Source organism: Dermacentor albipictus, chromosome 1 (assembly GCF_038994185.2).
Source record: "Dermacentor albipictus isolate Rhodes 1998 colony chromosome 1, USDA_Dalb.pri_finalv2, whole genome shotgun sequence".
Taxonomy (NCBI): domain Eukaryota; kingdom Metazoa; phylum Arthropoda; class Arachnida; order Ixodida; family Ixodidae; genus Dermacentor; species Dermacentor albipictus.
The window spans coordinates 465317890-465336175 of record NC_091821.1 but is presented as its reverse complement, the minus strand read 5'-3'; the positions used below and the strand labels follow the sequence as shown (position 1 = coordinate 465336175).

The window sequence follows — 18286 nt, the reverse complement described above, 5'->3', positions numbered from 1 at the left end:
TTCGATAATATGCTCCTGTCTAGAAGACTCCTGTATACGTTATAATATGAATCCACATGACAATATTCACTTCAGCATACACAATAGGCGTACGACTGGCCAGCTAGGCTCAGACCACCTCACAAGATAGTCTAATGAAAAAGGGAACGATGCAGCCAATAGCTAAAATCAGTGGCGAAAGTCAAGAGATAAAAGCTGTGCTGTCGGTATATGACGTGCAATACCTATTCCTAAAAGACCGAAACGCTTACGGAGCAGCGCAACTGCATCAATGACACATAAAGGCACGTTTACATATAATTTCTCTCCCGCGACCAGTAGCTAATAAAAAAGGATATTGAACACATTGCTGCAATTCCCTCTCAAAACAGTAGGGACATGGACATTCATCTCGTTGCATTCCTTTTTTTTTCTACGGAGACTCATTTATTTCCGCCTTTTTCATCATTCATTGGTTCGACTTTTATTATACCACTGAAAGTGTCGTATCGGCATTGAATGAATCAAGAACACAATATTTACTTATGCTATCGAGTGTAAATTTTAAAGCAAACATCGCAGGGGGAAATAAATGTCCGGCGAAATCTATCTATCTATCTATCTATCTATCTATCTATCTATCTATCTATCTATCTATCTATCTATCTATCTATCTATCTATCTATCTATCTATCTATCTATCTATCTATCTATCTATCTATCTATCTATCTATCTATCTATCTATCTATCTATCTATCTATCTATCTATCTATCTATCTATCTATCTATCTATCTATCTATCTATCTATCTATCTATCTATCTATCTATCTATCTATCTATCTATCTATCTATCTATCTATCTATCTATCTATCTATCTATCTATCTATCTATCTATCTATCTATCTATCTATCTATCTATCTATCTATCTATCTATCTATCTATCTATCTATCTATTGTGTATTGTGTGCCATAAAAATTTTCAATGATGCAATGCATGACGTTCTTGTTTTCTTGCAGTTGTCGGAGAATATGTTGATGGAGAAACGACTACCAGCGGTACGTTTTCAAAATTTTATGTCATGGAATTATTTTTTTTTTCAAATGACACCCTTGTAAACTTACGTTGCATATGTAATATTCAGACCGTAAGCTGTGCTTGACGCATAGTTAAGTATCACGCCAATGAATACGAAGTAAGATGGAATAGTATATATATTTTTTGAATCTGCAGAATGCAGACAACGGTGGTGAAAATCCGCAAGCTCGTAACACCAGTTCGGCAGTGGTAGTGTAGCAGACAAGCATTCAACGGCGCACTTTGATGACGCCGTAACATGGAAAGATCATCATAATTTGCTCCTACAGATGAGTATGGACAGCTTAAGCTGGATGCGCACGAGAGGCAAAACTCAGGCGTGCTCCGTGGGCCATGCAGTGACGTGGTCACGTGACGCACACGCCGCCCGCCAAGACCACATTCACAGGACAGCAACGCTGTCGTGGAATCCGCATGCTTACTCTCGACTCAGTCTTACTCGCGGTGACGAAGAACCGGAGGCGAGAGTGTTATTCTCAACGCCTCGCTCTGATTATCACTACTTGTGTTTACCGCCAACAAGTGAACAAAACAAAAATTCTAAAGAAATGCTGAGAATGCGCACTAACGCGTGCGCATTCTTCGCCCCGGCTGCTACTTCGCTTTTGGTTTGTTACTTACTTTTCCTAGCTTATGCTTGTCTACACATCGCTTTTTCCCGCGCCAAAGAATGAAATCTGTCTACTGAACGCTGTGGAGATGAGTTGCATGGCCCCTTTAAAGCAGCCTTATTAACTGAGCCGGAACGCTGTTTTAACCGGTTTCACCAGAGCTGTTTTATTCCTATATTTTATTTTATTTTTATTTTATGTTTTTATACTACCGTGATGCTGTGACCGCAACGTCACCACCTCTTTTAACGCCACCAATCATTTCTTCTTCTTTTTCTTCTTTTTTCTTCTTCTTCTTCTTCTTCTTCTTCTTAGTAATATTATTATTATTAATATTATTGTTATTATTAATGTTATACGTTATTATCATATGCACCAATCAATTATTCTTATTTTATTACTCAGCAGCCCACTGCAGGCTTCTCTGTACACACACCCGTGATACGGAAACGTCAGCTTTCAAGGCAGCCTAATGAGAATGGTTTTCTCTCTGATCGATGTTCTTTATTGGTTTCAATTGTTTCCTATCGCTTATAAAGCTACCACTCCTCTAGATTGACACTATTAAAACGATTAAATGTCTTGAGTTCGCAAATTATGTGTTTGTGTGCAGATAAAAGTCATTACACTTTTCGCGTGACAAACAGATTTTGCTGGGCCATCGCCAAATAATGTTTTCGCAGTGAAACTTGCCTTTTCCATCGCAAACGCGATTATACAGCCGCTGGCTACTCTATGGAGTCAAAATAGTGCAACCCATGTTGACAGACTTGAGGATGAGTAATGTGGACCCAGTAAAAATGACCCCAATACAGATGGACGTCAATCCGGCTAACGAGCGAAGAAGTAACTCGATGACGGCAGCTCGTTTCGATGACGCGCCCGTCACGTGATACGCCATTCCGGTGTTAAATCTATGCTCCTGTCCGTCCTGTGAATCGCGCTTGAAAGGTTATTAAGGCAAAAGCATTAGATGGCTCATTGGTTGAAAATTTAACCACCCGGCGTTATCGTACCAAAATTCAAGTACATGCGCCAGTGTTTGTTTATCATAAAAAAAAGCTCTAGTATCTCTGTTCGCGTTCAACGAATACCCCTCTAAATAATTACTGTGTCTACAAATGTGTCTGCGTGCGGCTTTCCCGGTTTTATTTTTTGCCGAGCGATGTACACGTGCCGTATGACGTCATGAGGAGTATAAGTACGCCTGCGAGAACTTAAAATAAAATATGGGGTTTTACGTGCCAAAACCACTTTCTGATTATGAGGCACGCCATAGTGGAGGACTCCGGAAATTTCGACCACTTGGGCTTCGTTAACGTTCACCTAAATCTAAGTACGCGGGTGTTTTCGTATTTCGCCCCCATTGCACTGCGGCCGCCATGGCTGGGATTCGATCCCGCGACCTCGTGCTCAGCAGCCCAACATCATAGCCACTGAGCAACCATGGCGGGTCGCCTGTGAGAAATGCGAATAAATATGTTGTTGAAAGTTAGCGCTTTGTACTTGTTTAATTTGTCTTTCCGTGTGCCTCAAAATTAAATTATGGAGTTTTACGTGCCAAAACCACGATCTGATTATGAGGCACGCCTTAGTGGGGGACACCGGAGGCTTGGACCACCTGCGGTTCCTTGACGTGCGCCCAAATGAAAGTGCACGGGTGTTTCCGCGTTTCCACCCTATTGAAACGCAGCCGCCGTGGCCGGGATTAAATTCCGCGACCTCGTGCTCAGCAGCCCAACAGCATGTCCACTAAGCAACCCCAGCGGGTGCCGTGTCCCTCTCATTCTGCGATACAAGCCTATGCAGTTACCCTCGTCGCTTAAAGTGTTAAAACGCATAGAAAATAAATAAATGAACCGACGTGTGTGTCTTAATGGTCTTCATAGACTTGTCACGACCTTTGTGACGTGCCTTTCAACATGCAAACCCAATGATGGTATCTAGGTGACCGAAAAAGTTAACAAGAGAAAAACAATAAACAGAAAAGAAGTAAAGATAGGGAGTAACAACCCAGTCGATTGAGAATGTCAAATTAGGTGACCGAAAAAGTTAACAAGAGAAAAACAATAAACAGAAAAGAAGTAACGATAGGGAGTAACAACCCAGTCGATTGAAAATGTCTAATTAATTCAAGGAATCAAATGTCTCGTGAGCGCACAGGGTTTCGCCCTTATCCTATTTAGGTCACGCTCAAGTGGCTGTCGACTTTTATATTACGCCCCCACAATGATTTATGTGTGTTCAATATTTATATGTGCGTATGTTTAGATTGGTCAATTTGAAGTCGGCTGTCATAAGCAACAGCCTAAAACACTGGCTAGGCTGGGTAAACATAAGTTACGCTGGTGATAACGGCATTCTAGTAAAATGAACCAGCTTTCAGCTACATACACTCAGCATCCCGGAAATATAAAACAGAAAATGGTTCGCACCCATCAGATATATCCGAAGTATTGTGTTGGTGCCACCAAGTATAAACATTTCTTTATTTTCTTTATTATGAATAAATGCTAGACATGGTATTTGCGTTATCTATTTGCAAGTAAACAGCACATCAATATAAATAATGAGAGTCCCAGCATTGCTGCTATTTCGAATTTCTCAAATGAGTGACAGTAATGGAAGTCAAAATTACGCAATACGCCAGTGTAGACGGAACCGGGAACTTGCCTTCCTGAATACTGTCTTGAACTCTTTTGCAATGGCGGAAAAATGAACATTTTCTTGGTATTTACTATCGTTTCTGTCGCCACATACAAAGCTTTAGCATATGTTACAACGTCATAAAGTGTAGAACGTTAGTTGGTATGTCTAGGTGAGATTTAGGAAAAGCATATCGAACTTCTGTATCAAAAATTGCGATCTACATTTGGTGCTTAGTCGAAAAAGAAACGGAGAGATGATCAATACATCCATAAAAAAATTAGGTATGTTTTAAAAAATTTTGAAGACGCTTAAGCTGCGTCTTTAAGAAAGGAACGCGATTCCATTAAAAGATCCCTGACTGCTTCTCACGCTTCCCGGCAACTGCAGCTTATGTAACCGTAATGTTTGTCGGTAAACGCTGGTGGTGAATACTAGGCACGAATTTGAGCTTTCTAGTAGAAACGCGGCCTCTTGCGTGGGCCGATCACGGAGATTGTGCACAGCGGCGCCAAAGAAATTCCATCATTTTCAGATTTACGTTATTTTTTCGCTGTTTTAATATTTCTGTTTGAGGAGATTAAACATAAAAGGCATGCACTGCCGGTGTTTTGTGTCATGACATTTGTTTACGGCCTGCCATTCTCAAAATTCCGAGGAATAACTTTCTCAAGAATGTCAGACAAGGTATGAGCAACATTAGTGGTGGAATGGTGCGGCAATATAACCCGCATATACGGCATGGCGTATAGCGATGCACGTCATATACGTATACCTAAATATATACGGAAATTTTCGCTCACGGTGCGCCGATGCCGGATGCCGACAGGCGATTTCCTGTGACCCGAATAAACTGACAGTCACCCACTATGACGCTAGTGTGTTAGGAATCCCGGTTTACTGACTATGCCTTGTATCTTCATAAATTTGTTAGAAATATTAGCGAAAAGAACCTGTCGGGATCGTGATGCTGGACACATTGATAGTGAAGGTGCCATAACATTGGCAAACAACACTCACGAAGGAAAAGCTTTTGAATTCGGCCTTACATTCGAAATATAATCGAACCCTGGAGGGCGTGGTAAGGATAGCAGCCTGCCAGTAATGTTATCGACAAATGACAAACTCTTGTTACCAATAAAAAGTTTGCCCCTTTTCAGTGCGGACACTTACCTGTCGACAAAAACGTTTCACAAGCATTTTTCATGTTAGATACTGAAATAAGGTTGACATGAGAACATTTACAAGTTATAGCAAAGTACGTAATCTACGAGAATATGCAAGTATGGTTTTTTTGTCACGTTGGTTTACATCCAGTGATCAAACCTATTCGCCTTCAATTTTATTCTTTCAGATCGACCTATGCACCCAGGCTACGTGCGAAAGGGTAAGGCATTATTCTTTCAAATACTCACTGTACTAACATGTTTATTTCATACGACCAATGAGCAACTCGACTAGAAATCCGAGACGCTAAAAAGGCAAAATTATAAGGCTAGGCTTTTCACGCGTCCCTTGGCAAACATTATAGTTGCTGCATTAATTTGTGAACCTAGGTGAGACTGAGAGCACATATCATGGGCATTGCGACATTTTCGTACGACTAAAGAACAGCAAATAAGGAATGTATATAGCAGATCTCTGGACGAACATTTTTTATAGCCTAGTTCCGCTGTACTTGCATCTACTGTGTAAGTGATTTTAAGTGCTGATACGATTGTAATGCATATAGAAAGGCCGTATGTTATACCTACAATTGCTTTACTGATTCCTCCCCCCCGCCCTCCACTCCCCCAGATATCTGCGTACTTTTAAAGGCGGTTATTTGTGCGCTATTTTTCGAATTACGCATTTTCATAACTTCTATCACAATGCACTGCTACCCTGAACGCACATCCCAGTTGCGGTAATGGTGTCCTAGCATTTTCTTTCCCGGTCCATCCTTAAGTTATGTGCTGAGAACAGCTTCATTCAAACCTTTAGTTTGATGGCAAAGTACGCAGCACACGTAGAGTGCGTTACATTTTGTATCTCGCCATGCTGGTGTTGGCCGCAGGAACACCAAATAACTTTATGAGAGGCAAAGATTCGCACGACGAGTAATCATTCACAAAAACTAGCTCTTGCTTTGTTTACGCTCAACTGGTACCAATTTTTATTGTGTGGAGAGGAACAGTTGAAAGAGCTTCGAAATCGCCTTCGTGCGAGCTCACGCAAGACTGAGTGATGCCGCCAAGACTAGGCTTAGTGCGCTCTTACTGCACATTCGAAGCGGTTTTTATTCGAGCAGACTTATTAAAGCGAAAGTGCTCCTGTCTATTTGAAGGCTGCTTGCCATTGCCAATACAAAACTTTAATTTGTCACTTTATTAATAAGCGTCGTTCTACATTGGGCTGAGATAATGGAACGATTTTGTTCCAACGCTATGCCTCGGTGCTCTTGGTCAGTGGTATAAGTTACGTTCAGCCCATGTTATCAGCCGGATTGACCGCCGGTGAATGATAGACAATAATAAAGGAATACGCTCGAGCGAAAAAAAATATCGGTGCAATACGCTGCTCCAGGAATTACCCAAATGCACTGTAACAGGCAGTACGTCGCTGCGACTGCCCCACGGTTTCAGGCATTAAAGAAGCGCACCCTGCAATACATTGGTGACGGTCAGGCACTCTCACGCATAGCTAACACGAAATCCGCGTACCTTCGACACATCTGGTGAAAAGGCAAGCAAGCATTCTTGCCTTGGTATTCCTTAGTGACGATAACAAGACGGACAGCTGAACCAACATGTTACTTACCAAATTTACCTGAATTGTACAATATTTTTGAAGAAGTGATTTCAATATTTTTACAGCATGGAAGCTGAATATTTCCCATTGTTCTTGCGTCATACAAGGAGCCTGAAAGAACGCGAACATTGGCGCAAGAAAAGCCGTATTTCTTTATGCAAGACAGACTGTTAATGTCAAATAATCCAAAACAAAGGGATGGATTCATCCTTGCGTGAAAGTTTTGCGTGAAAAACGAAGGGCACTCTTTTAGTTGTCAGTCATGTTTCTCCGTATAGGTTTCAGTATGAACTGTAAAGATGCACAATCATATTGACCGGTGCTACTGCTCCACTCTCGTGAAAATGTAGACTAGCACGAAACGAAGGTGTACCAACTGAACCAAGCTACAGTCGCTTGGGGTATGATTTACTCTGTTTACTCCGAGCCCTTGCTCGTAATTTATTCTTGATCTTCCTTTTCTACAATCGCGCAGAAAGGAAGATGTAACGATCAGCGTAGACTCTTGTGAGCGTAAAACACCGTAAACAGGATGTGCTACTTTTTTATCAAATCAAACATGCTAAAAATATTGCTAACACAATTATCGCTGCACAGCACGAATGTGTGCCAACACAGCTACAAAACACGCAAAAAATATATACATCCTGTGAAATAAGCATATTGCTCAGTCAGAAAACAAATCATTTGCGCAACTGTGCTGTTCTTTTTTTTTTGCTTTTACATGCCGAGCAGTGTTAGGTTGTTTTTGTTTGGAGCACTCGAGTGCATAGAACCCCACAACTTAAAAACGACACGGTCATTCTCATACCTTTACTCGGGATATAATTGCATGACATTTGACTTTAGCCAAGATTTTCTATTTAGTTCATCTTCAACATCTCCAGGTAGCGTTTTCTCTAATCGACGGTATCTTTGTGCCTGCATTTGCTGATACTACCCAGCAGATCTGAGTGGTCTTGTGTGTCACACGGACATTTATGACTTCCTGGAATCTGCCATACCGGACAGCTGTGACTTCGGCATGGTCGACGTGCCGATATCATTGCCTCAGCCACACCCCCTCTTCTCTAACATGGCGACCATCGAAATCGATCCAGGTATTCCCTACTCAGCTTCATACAGCGATAATACCTACTTCACGAGTCATATCTTGACGCTTTGTACTCTGCGTGGCGGCAGACGCCACGGTTTCCTTCCAGTTTTTTTTTCTGCAACGCTGGCTTTGCCTCTTCTCCTCACCTGTTTTTTTTTCCCCTTGTCGTCGCTTGCTTGGCGCAACTGCATACTGCTCTTCCGGGAACCGACGGCAACTCATTAGCATAGTTCCTTCTTAATTTAGTGAGTATTACGGTGTGGTATATGAGATGGGAGCGTAAACAAAAAAAAAACATTTCGCGCTTTATTTTTTCCGCTTAGATGCTTAAAGCAGCATATCCGTGTACATATTCTACGTAGAAAAATGAACGCTTCTTCGTGTTTTTCCCATTAGAGCTTTTCTTAACGTTAACAAAAGAGATCGTCACGCAGTGAAAAAGATGCCACATCGCGTGATGGTTTGGCGCATGTGGACGTTGCATCCCGGATTAGCCTGTGCTCTCGCGACGTCCAAAACGCTCACTTCTGTTGCTTTTCGTCGACTGATACTACACAGCAGTGGAGCCGAAATTCATTACGTTTTGCACAAAATCTGGCGGGCGGCAACAATGTGAATACATCTATTTGCTAGAGTAGCGCATGCACCTTGCTTCACACTGAGAATCAATATTTTAGGTAATTGCTCGCCAGTTAATTTCGAAAAAAGACTGAAGGCAGTCGGCAACATACTGTGCAAGGGTTCTCTTGAAACTACGGCAGCACCTTCGTGTTACTCCAGGAGGAGCGATGTAAATCGGCACATCTAGTGCGATATACGCTGCCAAAAGTCTGTGTAACCTCACAAAAAGCTGAATATTGTGCATGCCAGCGTGTTCCATTTCGCGTTACACTGTTCGTTTTCTCGTGCTCCCGTTCAGTTTCGTACGAAACGGACATAGTGCAGCACATGGGGAGCGCTTCGAGCAAGGCACTCCTATTGGCGGTCGAGAGGCGCGTTTTGCGAAGCAGCCGACTTCAGCCGAACGCCGTGGCAAGGGGCCTGGTCCACAAAGTGGTCGATATGAACGCGCACGGCATCGCGCTCTCGGACGGACGTATTTCGGAAGCCGACACCAGGGCCGTCGCTCAAGATGCCCAGGTAGGTGTAGTAGCAGTTTAGAGCTTCAGCGAAGCTTGATTATGTAGTTGTGATTGGAGTCCCCAGAGTGGTTACCTGTGTAACACTGTCGAGTCGATACAATGTACGAAAGGCCGATTCATCTCTTCTGCGATGATCGCCACACTCACTATGAACAAATTACCCACTATGAGCACTTGTGTAGACAGGCTGTCGATCAGCTCAGCCCATACATGTTTCAGTTTACTGCAAGGAAATCCTCCTTCAAGGTCCTTCCTTTAGAATTCCGACGCAGCATCGATCGACGCGTCCTATTACACAACATATTAATCATATTGAAAACATAGGCTGTACATTTCTTCCGTCGGAGTGCAGTTTTCCGCGCCTCTTCGATTCGCTAAACACAGGACATCTCCATAGCTGTAGCGACTCTCGTTTACACAATGGGATCGAAAAAGGAATTTTTTTAACCCATATTGGCAGTCATGTAACAGAACCTTTCAAAATTTAGAAAGCTAATAACGGCACCCTGTGGGTATTAGGTGCCACTGATTCTACACGCTCCTTTATTGCTTAGAGAGTTTTTTTTTTGTTAATGCATATTATTGCTAACCGCGATGTCTTTATTATATGATATTTACTTCACTTGTTAACAAATGTAATTGTTAATGATTTCTCGTTCGCTTCCAATGGTTCTGTATTTATACTGATTGCTTTTTGTAAGTGCGATAATTTTCAAGTGTTCTTTTTTGTTACGTAATATCCTGCACTTTAATAACCAAATGATGTAGGTTGTTATTCGGGCTGCCTCTAATGTAATCTTTCATCCCATACAATTTGACAGGTATACTGCATACTGATAATGGTGATGCCGCCACATTTATGCCACGCAAATGAGTTTTGACATACTCAGTGAGGACGTCAAATCTTGTTTTGTGTGGCAGCGATTTTTCGCGTGAGGAAGTTTTCGAAGGCTACTTGGCAAGCAAAATTTCTAGATGCAACAAAGAGCGAGAAATAGGTTTGTCAATGCAATAGTATGTTTTTCTTACCTGTATTGAGCTCCTTTAAGTGCCAACTGCGCTTATTAGGAACCTGTAGTTTTCTGTTGTGATAGAATTTAAGGAATACTTTAAGAAAGCGGCCCTTGCACTCGCCTGCCGGTTTGCCGTGACAAGAATAGCTAACGTCCTATAGTGTGTACAGTTCTACAAAACTATATTCTTGACCAAATTAGGCCGCATTTTCTTTTTCGCAAGAGCTGTTTACCAATGGCTGCCCAGCTTCGCTTGTATTGTGGTAGATATTCGAATGCACATGGTCTCGTAAACAGTTACAGAGCATAAAATCGTGTTTGCAACTACGGTTATTGGTCACAGCGGCGAATGCGAAAATGATAAGCTGAGACGAAGAGCGAGTTCCTAGATGGCTTTTGTTGATTCTCACGCGGCACGTTACTTTCACCCGAACAGGGAGTGCATCTGTCCTTGAGTAGGCATGGCCTGTGTGTAACGGTAATGCAATGGCCGCAAAAAGGTTATTTCATTTCGCACTTCGCAAGTGCTCAGAGCTGGGCTCCACACTGGCTGCCACTGGGAGTCGCAGGCCGTGATAAGTGAATGATACGGAATGAATTGGGTGAGACGGGTCCTTAAATTATAGTGGCTCGTGCTCCTGTACGACAGGGCCATCACAACGACTAAAGTGTTCCCAAATAGAGGTAAAGTAAAGGTCATAAGATCAAAGCCAGAGGGCACATTGTCCGCCCATTATTGTTATACATAATATCGTCCCCGGGAGACTAGATGCCTTCAAGCGGCGTTGGCAGATATGCTCACACTGCCAGTGAACTTGGGGTCAGGTTGAAATTCACCATTAGCATAATGTAACTAAAATTCCTCCTTCTAATGAGCGCAGCATCAGGAAACTTCTTCAGTGAAAAGCCAGCAAATTTCGTGGTCTCATATTTTATTGACAAAAACATGGAATGCTTACAAGGAATTTAGCAAAAAGTTCTAAAAGGAGACGAAACGAAATCTCGCTATAAAATTTTTGCTGGCATACTAGTGTTTTCAATTCCTTTGCACTGGAGTATTCGATGCAAAAAAGCTTTAACTGCTTCAAAGAAAAAATCTCAGTTGCTCTGTTCAGCGTGCTTGATGACAAAGCCGCGTAGTTTCTGAAGCCATTATTTAAGTGCAGGTATAGCATACATGCTATTCTGATACGATAAAATATACTTGTTTTATGGTCGAGCATATATTTGTGGTAACAAGGCCTTGCTGTTTACCTATAGCATTTCTCGAACACTACCTGAAGCTTTCAACCTAATTTTGATATCATTTAAGCCTTGTAACCCTGCTGAAACGTTTCGTATGACATTCTTACAGCTCAAAGTTTTCCGTCTAATTCTCATGGAATCTCGATAGATTTTATGTATATGTTGTATAATTTATGTAAGAATTGTATGGTCAACATGCGCAACTATTGCGGTACAAATAGAATGTTTCAGCAGAAAACGGTGAGGTAGAAGAAAAGTAACAATTTCTGAACTATCTACTGCGACTATGCATAGAGCTATCAGCAAAAGCACTGATTGTATCAATAAACACCCTGTCGCGGGAGCTGTATTATTCTCACGTAGAAAAATAAACATGCTGCCTAGATTTCTTCATTTAGGTACTTTCTATAAGAAAGCAAATGAGGCAGGACAACATTGCTTTCAACGCGTTAGCGGGACGAAGGGACAATAATTAGTTATCTTTTACCTATACTACATGGCTTGGTTTTTCATTATGGGCTGGAGAATGACTGATTTACAGATTTCAGAAATTGCAAGGCACCAATAGGCACAAATTTTCTTGCAGCACAAAGTAAAGAATAAAATACTAGGCGGGAAGTATTACAGATTGATCACTAACGTTAGTCTTTCATCCCGAGTGTAAATATGGTAGGTTATCCCCTAAAAACAAAAAAAAATATGCGGCTACGACATATTATGAAAAAGCATAACCCAATATTGTCATTAAAATAACGACGCCACATGCGCTCACCAAAAATCGCATATAACATGCGGAATTTTCACATATCGAGCAAGATAGTGTCGCTAATTAAAATATGAAAACACTCTAGAGGAGAAACCTCTCCTTGAATAAGTGCACGTAATCAGGCAGCGTTCAGCCAGCGCCTTTGTTGTTTATTTGTTCCGTTTGTATGTTTTCTTTGTTTTACTGGATTAAAGCAACAGTAACATTTGCCATTTGCTCCAACGGTTTACGTTACTTACATGTACCGCTGGGCTCTTATTCACAAAAGGCTACACTGCGTAGGAATTGTACTTCAGAGGGAATTCCGGCCAATCCTGATGCTGGACATATAATTAGCGAAAGCGGATGCTGAATGGCAAAGAACATTAATAAATATATACTTTGTGAACTTGCTTCCCTTCTATGAGCCGCAATACGTTGTTTGCTCGCACTGCTTCTATGAGCACGGGGTGCCCAATACCCGGCATCAGAGCAATCCCAGATACTTAAGAGAAGATTGCTTCTTTTTTAAATTATGTGCTCATGAATATCACTCTACCGCCGCCATTTTACGCTTTCAACATTTTGTTCCAACGAAATTAATGAAGTTTTGGCACTTGATCAACAGGTCTTCCAAGGCTGACATTTTCTTTTATTGCAGGTTCTCTCAGAGGAAATTCATTCGTATCACGGTCTCATCAGATACGACACGTTCCTCGGAAACCGTTCTGCATTGAGATCATTGATGCTAGACGTTATAAGGTACAGAAACAAGCCACTGATTCTTCACGGTTTAGAATTTCGCATACTAATTGAGAAAGCTAAACGCTAGATGGCAGGGAATGCGTTGAGCAGCGCCATGTTTGCAGTAACCTATGGTTGCAAACCAGGCTTCAAAAGATCAGATCTGCGCTTCTATTGATGTAGACAAAACACATAATTTCTTCTAAGTGCCTACGATTTTTTATTATTTAAATAATTTGTTTATTCAGATGCACTTATTCTCTAACTATCATGACCTCTATTGCGTGTACATCTGCAAAGACGCAGTGTGGCCCAAGGTCAACAGCTCAGTGTTGCGTCGCTAAACTAGCGAAGTGCGCGCGCCTGTTCCAATTGACAACCAAAGCTCCTTGGAAAGAGTACCTCCCTTGGCGGCTCAGGAAGCACTTCTAATGCAAGAGAGCGTGGCGTAAGCTCGACAATGGTACATACTATCGGCATTATTTTGGACCATATTGGTCCTTCATTGGCCCCTGCGCCATTGATATTTATTTGGTACTTGGTGGTACATTTATACCTCGGTATGTTTTATCTTGGGTATGACAGGGGTAGTTGGAGAAGTATGGGCGAGGCCTTTGCCCTGCAGTGGGCGTAACCAGGCTGATGATGATGATGATGATGAATTATCTTTATCGGAGCAGTGTGCTTACTACATCGCGCGACCGTTTTACGCCGTGAGATGAGTGCCGTTTTGCTCGGCCCTAACACATATTACGTGGTTGACAAAGCATCTACCAATTGTTTGCAGATTGGCCACAGTATTAGCATATTAATCCTTTTATGTAGGCATCTACGCGGAATGAGGTAAATAATACGTTCTATACTGCTGTCTCATTAATCTAAAACTCGATTATTCGACCTAGCTTTTTTGTTTCTGTGGTTGATGCGGAAGAAGTAACCTCAATAGGCCTCTGCGACAATCTATTCATTTATCACTTCATAGGTTTGGCGTTTCCTAATGTAATAAATTGATGCGAGACATTTCGGAGGTCAAATAAAAAAAAGTGAATGCTGCCAAAACAGTAAAGCTGGTGGTCGTTTTCTCAAGTTTGAACTCGTAATCCTGCGGATCTTTGTTCCCACATGTTTATTTGTTTCAAACAGAAGCTTTCTTATCGAGCGGCCTCTCCCAGACTTTCCTAACCGTGGCTCCTTCTGTCATGCTTGATAGGAGCGTGCCACACGCCGCGTATCACATGCACGCGCTCCAGTTCTCTTAGTTCATGGACCCACAGATACAATGGGTAAAACAGTCAAAATAACCATGTTCCTTGCGTCCTCCTCCCCTTGGAACACATCTGTTCTCACCACTGTTACTTCGACAAAGGCCACCTTCGTCCTAGGTACATCAATGCGCGTACGTCGCACAATTTGAATTTGCACGAACTGCTGTTTTTACAGCGAAAGCTGCGTATGACTAACTTTTCGTACTTTTGTCGGCGTCCGCCAACAGAAATGTCCTGATCGATTATTAACAAACCCTAACACAATCGGTTTCGTTGTTTGCTTTGTGTGGGATCACCTACGGGCGCAGTGCGGCGGCGCAGATGGGAAAATACGGAACAGATTAGAACACTAGCAGTGAAAGATAGCCTGGCGTCAAGGTTATCGCAGTATATAAGCAGGAAAGGTATCGTCACTAAAAACAGCTGCGTTATCGATGAGGTGGCCACGCATAGTTCGTTCACCCGAAGAACAACATGCGTACGAAGGAACAGCAACGAGAACGTAAACGGCGCCGGCGCGAAATGACCACCGACGAAGAACGATGCTGAAGGAAAACGGCAATAGCGAGCGCGGGCAACCACTCCACTGTGTGAAGATGGAATGGCAGCGTAAGCACTTCGCTTTTCGCTTGAGTGCTTTGACTGTCGTCAGATTTTAGTGCCATTCAATCTTCAGAGAGTGGAATGGTTGTCATGTTTTTTCTTTCGGCTGAGATTGTGAATGGTGTAGCGCACAGGCATAAATGTAACGTCACATTCAAGTTGTGACCGATATGGTGCGTGCATGAACATAAAATGTATAAGATTACACGTGGCATAGATGTCAAGAATGAGAATTGTACGAATCGCGTTTAGCTTCTCAGTATTTAGGTCACTGCTTCCTGAAGACTGATTCACAGCGATTCCAAAGTGTGCGATCAAACTGAATATTTTTTTAAAAAACATGAGACGACGAATAATTAAGACCTGGCTTGCGCCAGGTGCCTATATACTTCATAGTGTAGTGCCTTTGGAATTGCGCTGCTAAGCCCGAGGGCGCGGGATCAAATCCCAATCGATGGGGGTGAAATGAAAACCGTCCATGTACCGTTCGTTGGATGGATGTTAAAAAACTCCAGGTGGTCAAAATAAAGCTGGAGTCCCCCACTAAGGCATATCTCCTAATCGCATTGAGGTTTCGGCACGTAAAGGGCTAAAACTTATTTTAATATATTTATTTATTTATTATCCCTCAAATGTCTCTACATGGGAGCTTACATGAGGGGTGGGCACATATTGAAAAAAACGGCCTGTTAGGTTAGAAAGAATAAACGTGTGCTTTATCAAATGTCAGTGGTTCATTCATTTTGTGACCACTGGTTCTTGAAAGTGCAGAGAGTAATTTCTACCAGAGAGAACAGAATGAGAAGCAGCTTTCAAATGTTGAAAGGTGTCCAATCCTGTATTCAACATAGACACAACAAACTGCTACAGAACGTTATATCGTGATTTGTGAATGCAAACAAACAAATACATCTCTTAACAAAACAATCCCTAAGTGCCTCTCTCCAGGCGCCATCGATAACTCCATGCACTGAAAATGTAGATCGCCATATGAAAAGCGGCTTATTGGAAAAAATTTTCAGATTGGTTCATTGCTAGAGACAGGCACGTACCCAGGAGGGCGAGGACCCAAAGGGAGGACCGCCTCCCCCCCTCCGAAATTAAATGGTATATCCCCCCTCCCCGCCCACGCCATCACTCACACGCATTCCGAAAGCTGACAAATGTATGACTAACCTTCCGTAGTTTTTTCGGCGTCCGTCAACAGAAAAAAATCATCATGTGGGCCAATCCTGGGGATAGTGCAGAAAGAGTCCAAGCTCATTGCCAGATACCCCCGTGGGCTCGGTGACCTGTAACGTGCCCTTCGGGACCTTAGAGATGGGCCCACGTGTGGGGAGTGCTTAACAACTGCTTTACCTTTACCGCGGGAAGGCCCGGCATTGCACTATCTACCGCCGGGCTGAACCCACGTATGGGAGGGCTTAACACCTGCTTCAACTCGGCCGCGGGTGTGCCCGGTACATAGCCACTTTTCTGCTGTACTAATGAAGGTGGTTTTCTAACCTCGCGCGGTGGGCGCAGTATGTATAGAACCGCAGCGTCCTGCGCTTCCCGCGGTTGTATGGGACTAGCGGCCACGCATCGTTACGCAACTGCCCAAATAACAGCACGAGTCGGGTTTGCCACTTGGTAGAGCACTAAACGAGGGATCCAGAAGAACTGTGATTGTTTCTCAAATATATATTTATCTGTAACTCTTCCAGAACAAATTGAAAAATCGCTACTGGAAATCTTTATTTTACACTTTCGCTTGTTCGCTTGTTCTTGGCAGTGTTCTTGCGCTTCTTTCATGCGCGAGTCCATTTGATGTGATTTCTTGTTTGCCAAGTAAAGGATGGGTGCCCCTCACAGGTGTACCTGTGAGATACGCCTGATTTCAATGTTTCTTTGCGGAATTACGCGTCGTTATGGCGAATGGTGGGCATTATTCACATTTGTGCTTGTAAAGGTACTTCCTTCCGCCTTATTTCCATAGAAAAGTTACCTTGAGTTGGAGCCCCCTCCCCGAAAAAAAATCCTGGATACGTGCCTGGCTAGAGATAATAGGATAACTTGAAATGTCGCTTTGCTATGTTGCCAGAAGGCGAGCTCTAGTGCCAACGTAGACCACTTACTCCTTCTTCCTCCACTAAACTCTTCGTAAGCGAGTTTACTTCCCAGCTTTCTCCCGACGCGGTAGTGAGGAATGATATGACGTTTACATCAACAGCCACGCATCTTCTTTCTTTCCTCTCTTGGCTGTGCGGTGAAGCCTAACATGGTGGCCACCCACGTTCTAGATTGGACAATTTATCGAGGTAACGTGCCACAGTCAGTGGCTTTTCAGGCAGTGATCCTCATGCAGGTGCTTTTGTGCGTGTGAATTTTATTTCTGGTTGTAATTGGTGGCTCCCTCGAGAAAAAAAGCTTGGGGACGCGGATTTATGTTTGAAATTCAAGCTGTTTTTGTGCCGTGCTTGACACTTTGCGCATACGATTGCCGTCGTGTGGTATATGCGCCGCGATTGTCAGCTTGCCATGCTTAAACCTTGCGAGGAGCCCGTTAAGGAGCCGCACGCCGCAGATGTCGCTTCACACATCTTTGAGACTAGAGTAACCAGTCTGTAATTGGTATGTGGTTTGAAAGTGCACAGTGCCACTGGGTAAGTCTTCTTCACATAAGAGAAGGCTACTGCTGGCCGATCGACATGAACCATAGATTGCTGGGACGCCCATCGTATTAAGCGCTGCTGCTTGCTTTAGTGCATTCGTTGAGTTAACGGTTTTTCATTTTTCAGGTGCGCTTGATTCTGCAGCAGCTCAGGCGGGCCGGGACGTCGCCTGTAGCATTCATTCTCGAAGGTTACGACAAGGAAGCACAACAAGCGGTAACCTACTACGACCAGAAAAAAGACGTGATATGCGCTGCCACGCCATTCGGCTTCACTGCTGGAGTGAAAGCCGAACTTGCGAACTTGTGATACGGGCCCCTCGTGTCGCCACCGCGTGGCTTGAAGATAACCTCACTCGAGCGTTCGTTGTTTTCTAATTTATTTATTTTATAGTTGTTTTATATATAATAAGTGAGTACGGCGTCACTCTCTGGTGGACACCATCTGGCGAAAAAGGAGAGGTGCTAGGGAAACATTGATGGGGTACTTTAAAATTCGCTCTAGCGAAAATTCCACGCAGGCTTCGTCTTCACGCTGTTTTTTACATCCTCAGATAGACATGTGGCATATCGCTTCCTCGCAGAAGAAATTGCAAATAAACGTGGCTGTGCCACGTGTCTTTAGAAACTCATCAGTCAGTGCTTCGAAAAACT

At 43.0% G+C, this 18286-nt stretch overlaps 1 protein-coding gene across 1 annotated transcript; it reads left to right on the top strand.

Moving 5' to 3' along the window:
- The first annotated feature begins 1005 nt into the window (after positions 1–1005).
- LOC135905633 (uncharacterized) lies at positions 1006–18059 on the top strand. The gene is made up of 6 exons (XM_065436592.1): positions 1006–1039; positions 5691–5723; positions 8074–8226; positions 9142–9362; positions 13029–13129; positions 17760–18059. The coding sequence occupies exons 2-6, from the start codon at positions 5699–5701 to the stop codon at positions 17767–17769; spliced, it is 510 nt and encodes a 169-aa protein (XP_065292664.1). The 5' UTR covers positions 1006–1039; positions 5691–5698; the 3' UTR covers positions 17770–18059.
- The last annotated feature ends 227 nt before the right edge of the window (positions 18060–18286 follow it).

Coding starts and splice junctions, on each gene's coding strand:
- LOC135905633 (XM_065436592.1), top strand. CDS start 5,699: ATGCACCCAGGCTACGTGCGAAAGG. Junction 5,724..8,073: donor CCCAGGCTACGTGCGAAAGG/GTAAGGCATTAT, acceptor ACTACCCAGCAG/ATCTGAGTGGTCTTGTGTGT. Junction 8,227..9,141: donor GACCATCGAAATCGATCCAG/GTATTCCCTACT, acceptor GCTCCCGTTCAG/TTTCGTACGAAACGGACATA.